Source organism: Teleopsis dalmanni, chromosome 2, assembly GCF_002237135.1.
Source record: "Teleopsis dalmanni isolate 2A chromosome 2, ASM223713v2, whole genome shotgun sequence".
In the NCBI taxonomy this organism is placed as follows: domain Eukaryota; kingdom Metazoa; phylum Arthropoda; class Insecta; order Diptera; family Diopsidae; genus Teleopsis; species Teleopsis dalmanni.
This window is the reverse complement of record NC_051847.1, coordinates 124,623,836-124,635,538: the sequence shown is the minus strand read 5'-3', so window position 1 is coordinate 124,635,538 and position 11,703 is coordinate 124,623,836. Positions and strand designations below refer to the sequence as shown.

At 32.3% G+C, this 11,703-nt stretch overlaps 1 protein-coding gene across 1 annotated transcript; it reads right to left on the bottom strand.

Moving 5' to 3' along the window:
* Positions 1-3,224: 3,224 nt before the first annotated feature.
* On the bottom strand, positions 3,225-7,283 carry LOC119684418 (probable serine/threonine-protein kinase nek3). The gene is made up of 3 exons (XM_038098460.1): positions 7,231-7,283; positions 6,909-7,169; positions 3,225-6,826 (listed from the first exon to the last, which is right to left on the bottom strand). The coding sequence occupies exons 1-3, from the start codon at positions 7,258-7,260 to the stop codon at positions 3,449-3,451; spliced, it is 3,669 nt and encodes a 1,222-aa protein (XP_037954388.1). The 5' UTR covers positions 7,261-7,283; the 3' UTR covers positions 3,225-3,448.
* Positions 7,284-11,703: the final 4,420 nt, after the last annotated feature.

Sequence of the window (11,703 nt, the reverse complement as noted above, 5' to 3'; positions counted from 1 at the left end):
GATATCATCGCGGTTCTTGAGGCTTAGAATTCAAATTCTGCACCTCAATGCTTGGCGAGCGCATCTTAGGCGCCTCGTTAGCAAAGCTTTGAGATTTATTGGTTTGCGATTAAAAACTTTATTGTTCTTTTGTTTGAAGATCGCAGAAACAAACTTGGAAATAATTGGATTTAACTTAACAAGTGCAAAAATTTATTTGACAATTGCACATATACAAATTCATAGATAATGTACTACTTTTCTATCATAAAAATAATGATGTCTTTTTTCGTTTATTTTAATTAAGGTTAGATTATATCCTTCGGGTATTAAATTTGATTGGAACCTTGAAATCCTATGCTTGATTGGCTATTGCTTAAATCTTTACAAAACCAAGTCAAAAATGAAAATAAAATGTTAATTTTTCATTGTTTTATATAATAAACTAAAGACAAATACATCTTAATTTTTAAAATATTTAAATATTTATTGATCAATAAATATAGGTGTAAGAGTATGTTAACGAAGACATTTCAAGGTCATATTAATGGCGTTTCAAGCCTTGATATATTTTACAAAATGTTTAAAAAAACTTTTTATAAAATGTTTTGTTTTATAAAAATGATTTTCTTGAACATTAAGCAGCAAAAGACAAATCCACCAAGTCAACCTAAACCACCTTATCACTTCAAAAGGATAATTGGGCTTGTTGGCAATAGGACATTTCAAAATATTGAAGCAAATATTTTGTTATAGACTTTATCCTGCAGATAATCATATAAATGTAACAAAAATTATAGCTAAAAAGTTAGAGTGGTTGTTTAATTCAAACTCTGCACTTTATGTTCAAAATAAATAAAAAACTTCAAAAAAAAAACTATTTTAAAACCTTTATGGACTTACAGTATTCATTTTGCGGAACGAGTACTCACTCCGATAAAGAAATACTGAAGTGTAACCAATCATTTAGATAAGTTTATAAGTAAATGTAATTTCACAGCTTGCCAAAAGAAAGATAGAAAAATTTCGACTCAAAGTGGTCCCTGCCATGTCCATTGTTTACTAATGTATTTGAATCTTTGAGCCAGATTCGAATTCTGATATTACAATATTTCCTTTGAAGATTTATAGTTAGCATTTAAAATGGAAGCAGGAAAATCACATAAACTTAATGATGAATAGTCGCTATCGTAGTAAGAAATCTGCTTGCAATTCTTTACGGAATTTAAGTGGGCGGTTTGATAAGTCAGTGACTTTCTGAATTTCCCGCGCAGTTATTCCAAATGCAACAGTGCTGCCGTCAACTGAAATCTACCAGTGGGCAACTTTCTAATATTGAGCAAGCTACATCGTTCAGTTGATGTTTGATAGCCGTTCAAAGCAGACAACCTCGTGAATTTTTACGAAAATGGAAAAAAGTGAATTTCGTGTGCTGATAACGTCACGATGGCCAAAATCCACGAATTGGGGTACGAACTGCTACCCCATCCAGTATATTCTCCAGATTTAGCCACCTGCGACTATTTTCTGTTTCCTAAAGAAACCTAAAGAAATGGCTGGGCGGTAAGAGATTTGAGTCGAATGAAGAAGTCATTACCAAAACAAACACGTATTTTGAGAGCTTTGAGAGAACCTATTATTTGGAGGGAATAAGAAAATTAAAAACACGCTGGACTAAATGTATCGAGTTAAAAGGTGATTATGTAGAACAATAAAATGTTTATTTGCCGAAAAAAATTTGTTTTATACAAAAAATCACTGATTTATCAAACTGCCCTCGTATTATTTGTAATTAATTCTTTCAATGTAGTAATATTTAATAAGTACTAAATATAATATGGAGAAAATGATCCATCGATTATAATCATCTCAAAGATGTTTCGGAGTTTCCAAGTCGCAAATGTTTATACGGGGTACTTCAACGAACTTCATCTAAAATCTTCGATTTGTGATATTAGTGTCGCTTTAATGAAGTCTAAGATTGATGACAATCTAAGAGTGACTCAAGAAATGATTGCTAATAAACTGGGTTTAAGTGTCGTGGCATTTTTGTATATTTTAAGTAATCGCGATGTAAATTAATTAGCGCGATGGATTTTTCAAATACTAATTGAAGTTGAAAAAGAGAGGCATTTGTGTTTTGCTCAATATTTTTTTTAAAAATTTTAAAATGGTGTCCTGCATTTTTAACGAAATTGTAACAGGTGATAAAGCTTGGTTCTACAAATACAACTCAAAAATGATGCAACATTTGAACGTATGGACCACAGGAGGGCACCGTTAAAGTCCGGCAGTGTATTATTATTATTATTTCCTTGGTGTATTTACAATGTATTTATCTATAATATATTGGGTAAAGACACCGCTGTGAGTAAGAGCATAGGGTGGAGACGAAGTTTTTCCACAAAATGTCTGTCAAGAGCCTTTTAATTTCGATCCATGAACCAAACTGCCGATGTTCAGCGTTGATAGAGCGCAGCCAGATGACTCATGGACCTACATGAAATTTGTCTGTCTGAACATAGTGTAAGACGTTTTATGTTATAAGGATACCAGCGAGAAACTTCTAGTTCGTTTTCCTTCATAATATGTCAGCGTTTTAAGCATGTAGCATATTTTTTGGAAAAACCTATTTGCCATCTGATTAAAAATATTGCCTGCTTTTAGGAACAATAAGAAATTGTATTAAAAATTATTTTGTTTTATTTTTTTTATTTTTATTTATTTTTTATTGTATAATAATCAATTTACAAAACATAAATTTACAAAATAATTAAAAATAAATATTTACATAAAAACAAGGCAGCATTCAAGTTAAATAGTGACAGATAAATACATTAAAATATTTTGAATATTTAAGCTTATAAAAATAAAAAAAAATTGAGTATTATGCAAATTAAATAGTGTTTTCGAATATTTTTTTTTCATTTTAAATAAATTACGATCTGATAAAAATTTGCAATAGCATTTGAAAATAAAAATAGTTTAAGCTTAATATTAAAATCTAAATATAATAATACAATAAAAGCAAAATAAAAAATTAAATTAAAATAAAAAATTGTTTATAAGAACAGTTTTAAAAGATGGATACACTAAAATAATAGTCGCCGGGAATCAAAGAACCGGAGAAAGGTTTAGCAGTTCAAATAATTTGAGTTTTTTATAATAAAAAAAAATAAGTTCAAATATTTATGTAATTTAAATATAAATCTTAATTTTAAATAAAGTTAAATATAAAGTCTGAACGATAAAAATTTACACTTAATTTTGACTGCTAGAAAACACATCTTCAACATTCAGCGTAGTTAGCCTCAGCATATAAGCAAAAATACCTCAAACCTTAACTGCATTTATTTTTCTCTTCTTCTTTTTTCCAGTTTTTTTTTTAATTTATTGTGTTCCTTTTATTTTCGTGTTCCATCTTTGCTAATAGGAATTGAGTATTTTGGTTTAGTCCCATAACTATTTTTTATCGTCTACTTGTGAATTTTGAAGCTAAGGAGTATAATGACTTAAGTAATTCAAGCGCTCTCTTATCCGATGTAGAGTTCCTGTTCACTGTACCTGAAGAGGGCGTAGTGTACTCCTCTTCAGGATCTTCAACGCGTATTTCGAATTTCGTTGTCTCTTCTAGGCTACTGCTTGATGAAGTAGAAGAAATTGTTGTTGTTGACAAGTCTGTAGTGGTGCTTGTAGGGGAGTATGTAGTAGTTTGTGTGAAAATATCATCACTGCCCCGTCTGTAAGTGGTCACCGGAACACGTGTTGTAGTTCCACTGACAGCTGATGACAATACCTTATAGCTGCCATTTTGATTTTTGTTATATTTTATCTTTCCATCCATATCTATTAGCGCACTAAGAAGTTGTTTACGAGATCGTTCCAAAGCTTTGCCATTATGATCATCGCAGGTTTGTATAAGTAAAAGTAATAAACTGAGTACTTGACGATTATGTTCTGCTTGTTGCATTACATTTTTGAGATGTAGGGCCTCAGATTCGTTAAGTCCACCAAATAATTTATTAGCAATTCGTTGTAAACCGCTGCTTGAAGGCAGAGTTTCGCGTGGTATGTCGTAGTTGTTGAAGATTTCTTGCCAAGAATCTGTGGTAGTTGAATGTTGGACAGTATTGCTATGTTTAGCGCTATCCACATTGCCCTGTTGTATGCTATTGCGTTGACCATTGAAACGATGTGAAGACGAGGATAGTACTTGCAGTTTTCCTTCAGAAGTTGTACTAAATTGTGTAGTTGTCTCCTTGGGCAAATATGTGAATGGACTTGATGTGGTTGTTTTAGCTCCTTTCATTAAACCATCGTTAATAGTTAATGGATCAAGAAACTCTGCTTGAGATACTTGCTGCCAAGGATGTTCAGTTGGTTTAAATGCATTATGTTTGTCACCTTTGTGTTTAGTCTCTTGGCTTGATAAGTTTAAGTTGTTTCGTGATTTCACAAATGATTGCGTTTGCTCACGTTGTAAGAACTCATCGGCGTCACCTTCTGCGGAATCAGCACCAGGTGGCAACAATTCACCGGAGAATTGTAGACTATGCTTATGTGTTGAACCAGCGGTTCTTGGCTTATAAGTGGTGGCATCCTGAATCTCGGTAGTGCTAGTAAAATCAGCAAATCGTGTGGAGTAATAAAAGTTTGTATTTATTTCCGCCGCGATGTTGCCTCGTTTAGTTGTACTTTCAATAGCTGGTGTAGGTTTAGTGGGTAAGTATGAAGCGCCTGTACCTGACTTAAATAATGAGGGATCTGTTACTGTTACAATTTCGAAGTTGGGTTTATGCGCGGACGGCTCTGTTGGTCGTACTGATGCCAATTGTGCGCGGAATGTCTTGGGGTCTTCTAAATAAGTATTAAGTGCATTTGAAAACACTTGCGCTATTTTACGTGAGTCGGCTTTTTCAGCTAGTTGGCGTATGGTAGCATCAGTGCTTCCAATTTGTGGAAAAAGACTGGTTTTTGTGTTGTCGAATTGTGAGTGTGAACTGGTAGTGGTTTCGGTTTTGCTGACTTCAGTGTCTTCTTGTTGTTTGCCTTTTGCGTCTTTAAGGCCGAAAAGATTACTGTATTGTGTTACAGTTTTCTCTCTTAGTAACCCTGCCGCTATATCATCAGATTTGACATTTACTTTATCTGTGGCAGGTGTGGTTAATAAAGCAGTAGTATCAGAAGGTTTCAAGCCTGTAGCTGATCTTGCTGAACCCACATTTACATTTCCTAACGCTTTAGTTTTACTCTCTTTAACATCAGCGGGTAAAGCGTTTGCAGATGAACCATTTTGTTCAGCAGCAAAGTATTTAGCAAGCGAGAATAATGCATCTGGACCGGACGATGGCGGAATTTCAAGTCCAGCACGTACTTCGCCTTGATATTTATTTTGCGAGACATCATCAAATTCATCTTTTATTAAATTAATTGTTTTAATCATTTCGTTAACATTGCGTGAAATCGTATCACCTACTGCAGGAATGGGTGCAAATAGTACCGAATCGCCACCTGCATCATCGTTACCTGTTGGTGATGCAGCGCTCTTAGGCAAGTATGTAGGTCCTGTAGGTGCAGCTGTTGTAGTTGTAAACTCAAAATTTTTTTTGTCTTTCTGTGAGGCCAATAGATTACCTGATTGTAAGCTAAATCTTTGAATTTCAGCTGGAGTATCATAGTTATGACGCATGCCTATGACGATTGGTTTGAAAGTAGTTGAAATAGTGCTTTCAGTTTCAGCAACAAATGTAGTAGGTTTGCGGGTAGTGCTTGATTCAAGTACCAAACTCGTACCAGTCGCACTGTTAAAACGATTTGTGTTTGGTGTAGTAGCTGGATTGTTTACACCACCTTTACCCTTCACGTAATAACTTTTGCCTTCTGTAGTCTTTGGCTTGGAAACCGATGGCACTGTTGGTGTATAGAATGCAGTTGTTTTTGTGGAATCTAAACGTCTAGCTGTGGAGTAAGTGCCAATTGAATGTGATGGTGTAGTACTCTTCGACTTTTCTATAGTGCGTGTAGATTGTGTTTGATAGTAATCAGTTTGGTCAGCTGGCTCCGCACTAATACTACTTTTGCCATTGGATCTGCCGCTTATATCGAATGGTACAACTTGCAATGGTTTTTGTACACGTAATACGGTGGTTTTTTCACCGCTACCATTAAGTTCTACGGAAGCTGTAATTGGTGTTTTGTCCTCTCTGTAGCGTTGTTTACCACGTTGACCATTACGTGCGCGTTCGCTGGGCTCACCATTTGGTGGATTCCAATTATTTTTAGTTTGTGCTCCCCGTTCATTGTTAGAACGTTTGCTATTGTTTGGTGTCGTATTGGCACGACTGTTTTGCTTAATTTTATTAGTACTGGGATCGGTATTACCTTTATCGTAATTGAAATTGTTGCGTCTATTGGCGCCTATAAGTGAACCGCTTTCGGCAGTCTCTTGTGCTTCATGTTCGTTGTTATTGTTATCGATATTTGTTAAGACTTTTGGTTTTTCGGCAGAAATATCATCAAAATCGATAGTTTCTACAGATGGTTCTTCATTGGAGTCAATACGACGTTCTGATTTATTACGTGGTCTTGCAAGTCCAACACTGTTACCTATATTTGGTTTTATATTTAAACCGCCGCCCACGATATTAAAGCCTTGCACAGGTACCGATGGGCGTAGACGTTGGACTTTCTGCTTATTCAAAATTTCGGAGCTTTCAGCATAAAAACCAGATGAACCCAAACAATTGACTTTAAACCACCAATCACAAATGAGTTCACTTTGCTGAAATATCGTTCCGTTCGGGCATAGGAAAGATATCTTGCGGCCTTCTTCACATATGTGAAAGACCTAAAAATAATGATATAAATGCATATTACATTTTCACCTATCCGAACAATAAAAGAAATTGTTGTATAAATCTCTTATTTACCTGACAATCAGTTTCCATATCAGCAAAATATCCATTTCCGAATGATCTACAACTAAATGAAGTTTTTGGTATCCGTGGATATATGGGGAAATCTATACCAGGTCGACCAACTACACCTTGGTAGACTTCATAGTCTACATCCTCATCTGACGAACGTTTTTTAAGATGGTGCTTGTGTTCATTAGAGTCGGGACTCGTTTCGTATATTTCCTCTTCGAATTGTGTGGCTCCAGTTCGTTTAGCTAAAGCACGTGCAGGTGTCTATTTAAAGAAAGTTGTAAATTATATAATATTGAATCTATAAATGATTTGATATATTTACTCCAGAATCGGCCAAAGTGCTGTGCAGCATTACAAGAAGTATTAACACTATGATAAAAAAATAATAATATATTAGTATTTAAGGAAAGATGATTTATAAAATTCTAAAATTTATAATTTATTTTTATAAAAAGACAAAAAATAAATTAACATGGTAACATATATGTATTATATAAATTTTAAATCGTTGTATTCATCATAAAAATCTGCAAACAAATACACTTCTAGTCCAACTTGAACAGATGAACTTGATCTTATATGTAATCCCTATATTAATTATTATAATACTGAAAACTTCTTCACTCAAGTATTTATATATATGATATATATTTTTACAATTAAAAATTATGTTGAGTAGAGAACTACCATTACATTCGTTGTGATGAACAATCTACTTTGTAGCTTATGTTTTAGAAGATATTTGTTTATAATCTCTGATATTCCGGTTCCCTGATTATTAAATGTTTTACAATGTGGCTATTTCTTAAGTCTTGACTTTGTTGTATATAAATCCTTTTATGCCTATTTTGTGCTAAATGGGCTGTAGAATTTTTGATCAAATCAGCTAAATTATCTTTTACAATGATATGGAATCTTAATTACTACAGGTGAGTGTTTCGTCAAAGCTGTCCCTATTGGTTTTCTGAACGCAAATTAACATGTAATTATTAGTGATTCTCTTTGCAGAGTGAAAGAAATTAACTGAGTCTCAAGATCCAAATGAATTTTGGATCTATTAACTAGAAATTTGCAAGCATTAATATGTTTATAAGTGAAGTATATTTTTTAAGATCATCTCATTAAATTTTTTTTTCTGTCTAAAATCATATAATTAGTAGCAACGATAGATACTTTAGAAACACAAATTTTCGTAAAGTCGTAAATGCTCATTTTAATAGTAGTGGTGATATTTTGACCATATAGAGTTTTTGTACTCAATTTAAAATTAAATTTATATAGTGTGGCTATAATCATTTTAGCCTTTAATCATTATTTTTTGATTAATAATACAAGATGGTAAATTTTCTACTTCTTAATAAGGCTCCCTTATCTATGTAATATTAAAGAGGGCAATTTAGTAAGGCACATAAAGATTCTGGATGAAATCTGAAATTATCCGTGTCTTAAGGTCTTTGATAAGATGAATATAAGACTAGCTTTCTCCATTTCTTAAAGGAAGTGGGTGTCAGTGACCGAGGAACTTGGAGAAATAACGAAATTACCTTTAAACAGGGGTCAAATTTTTATAGTACTGATGGGTCCAAAATCGAAGATGGCCGTGCAGAAATTATAGGACCGAAATTTCGGAAAGTCATCGCAGTGGTAAAAACCGTCTACGCAGTTATACCTGATGTACCAAAATATACATTCTTTTAGACACCCAAGCAGCTCTAAAATCTTTGGCAAACTCTTCATTCCAATCAAAGTTAGTCTGGGAATGCTTTCAACTTCTCAATACTCTAGCATTAAAGAACTATGTTACTCTTATGTTGGTAACGTGATATGAGGGTTATGAGCGCAATGAAATGTTAGATTCCCTAGCAATAGAGGGTGCATATACTCCTTTCATTAGTCCAAAGGTCTGCTGTGGGGTAACAAATAGCTTCATAAATAACTTAATATCAAAATATTAATAACAAAATCTACACTGAAGAGCCCAAACAGGTATACGCAGTCAAGAAGATTCATTGATCCTGAACACCTCAGGATCAGCAGAAATGATATTAAACTCTACATTGAACTTCCTACAAAACAATATAAGAACATATTCTATGCAAGTGCCCAGCGTATATATACAAGACGTACATATACAAAACAACAATATACAATAAATATTATACAATACACAATACATATAACAATATAAAAAAAATTAAATTAAAAAGTTACCCTAGTCTTTACTGAAGCCTTAATACCCTTCGGACAACCAACATATATGAACAAGAAACAATGTTAAAAGATCGGCACATTGAAAAAGATGTTTCATATCTCAGTAAAGAATCAATGTTTAATTCACAGATGTAAGCTTAATTTGGACCAGTTTTTCTCAGCCGAAAACGTGCAACGTATCGGAAAAATATTCAATTTATTAAAAATAACGGAAAAATATTTAATGTGTTTTTTTGTGAACCATTGATATTTTTTTTGATAAAAAATAATGTTAAAACTGAAAACATATTTGACGAAATATAAACACCAAACATTTATAGTTATTGGTCTAGTCTAGTTATTGGTAGTATTCATATAAAAATTTTTAACTTTAAAATTCAATACCTTGAAGGTGTGTTGTTGTAAAGCACTGTATTGTTGTAAAGGAAAAAGTGGTTCACAATTGTCTTTATTTAAATTCGTTGACAGATCAACATATTTTTTTTTGTAGAGACTATATATAATAACAGAATCAGATAATTTCGTTAATATACAGACTTCACATTTATTGATTGATAAAAAGTCTGCTTACAAAAAATAATGTAATTATACTTTCCATAAAATTTAGTAACTTAATTAGATCGGTTTGTTATTTAAGGAATATATATATATAATTAGTATGTATTTATGTACATTCAAACTTCCATAACTCAAATCTGCATTTTGCAAAGAAATGGTTCGACTTATGGAGACTTCGAGTTAAAGAATTGTATGTTATTGGCTCTCTAAACCCTGTTGTACTCTATATAGTTGGAGTTATAGAAAATTCGAGTTTGACTGTAAGTTTCAAACATATTAAAATAGGATACAACCAATATTATTATTCTTATTACATAGTACTTTATACTTATTAAAATAGCAGTAAGATGGAAGATGCAGCAATATTAAAACTATTAATTCTTTTAACAGCTTTATAGATTTCCTTAACGCCTTAAAATGCATGATATAGGTTGATAATTTAAGCGGAAATAGAAAATATTGCACAACTCATACAAATAATTGTATTTCACAGCACATAAAAATAAATTTTCTATTAAAACTTAAATTTTCCTTAACTAATTTACCAAAATTCTGACCTTTTCTGGCAGTTCAAGGTTTTGATTTTTCTTGTTAGTGAAACCAAAAAATTTTAACCAATAAACCTAATGACCTCTGCGGTAATTATATATTAAGCATATTACAATAACTACTCACTAAGGTAATTACATATCAGTAACACCTTTTTACCAACTAAATTTTGATGATCTTTCAATTGGTTTTCGTGGCTTTGGATTTTCTGCAAGAGATAAAAACAGAAAAGAGTTTCATGCGCTTCCGAAACAAAACAAACTTGAAGGCTGCTTAGCAAATAATAACCGCAATTAAAAAAGTAAATAAAAATGCTAAAAACTGTACGAAAATAAATAAAATAAAATTAAATTAAAAATATATATTATATAAATAAAAAAATTTGCATTTAATTTAAAAAGATAATCTTTTTATGAATATGTATATTTTCTTAATTCATACTTTTTGTGAAAATTGTGTATAATTAAAAATTTTACGCCCGAAGTTATTTGTGCGATTTTTATTTCCGAAAATTTGTTGGCCATAATTTTGAGTAAACCATAATTATTTTCATTAAAAGTAATGACTTTATTCTTCACATTTAAGCAATTTTTGGTTTTATATTGTTTTCATAAAAAATAACATAAAACATTTCATTCCTTACACAACTAATTAGTTAAAATAGTAAATGCCCCCTAAGGATCAGACGCCGCTAATAAATCTTTTAAATACAAAAATAAATATTTGTATTCTTCAGGCTTATTTACATACATAATATTGGTATCTATGATCACCAGTAATTATCTCGGAAACCGGTAACTCGGTAACATAATAACAGTGTACAGTAACAAGAACAAAAAATACGAGAGCGGTTTGATAAGTCAGTGACTTTTTGGATAAAACAAATTTTTTTCGGCAAATAAACATTTTATTTTTCTACATAACCACCTTTTAGCTCCATACATTTAGTCCAGCGTTTTTCTAATTTTCTCAAAATACGCGTTTGTTTTGGTAATGATTTCTTCATTCGACTCAAATCTCTTACCGCCCAGCCATTTCTTTAGGTTTCTTTAGGAAACAGAAAATAGTCGCAGGTGGCTAAATCTGGAGAATATGCTGGATGGGGTATCAGTTCGTATCCCAATTCGTGGATTTTGGCCATCGTGACGTAATCAGCACACGAAATTCACTTTTTTCCATTTTCGTAAAAATTCACGAGGTTGTCTGCTTTGAACGGCTATCAAATACCAACTGAACGACGTAGCTTGCTCAAAATTAGGAAGTTGCCCACTTATACATTACAGCTGACGGCAGCACTGATGCATTTGGAATAACTGCGCGAGAAATTTAAAAAGTCACTGACTTATCAAATAACCCTCGTATTTCCAACAACTATTATTATTGTCAGTTATTGATACATTTTTATTATTATCATGTTCTGTTATTCTCATGTTTTATAATAATTAGTAGGAACGCATAATTACATATAATAAGAAAG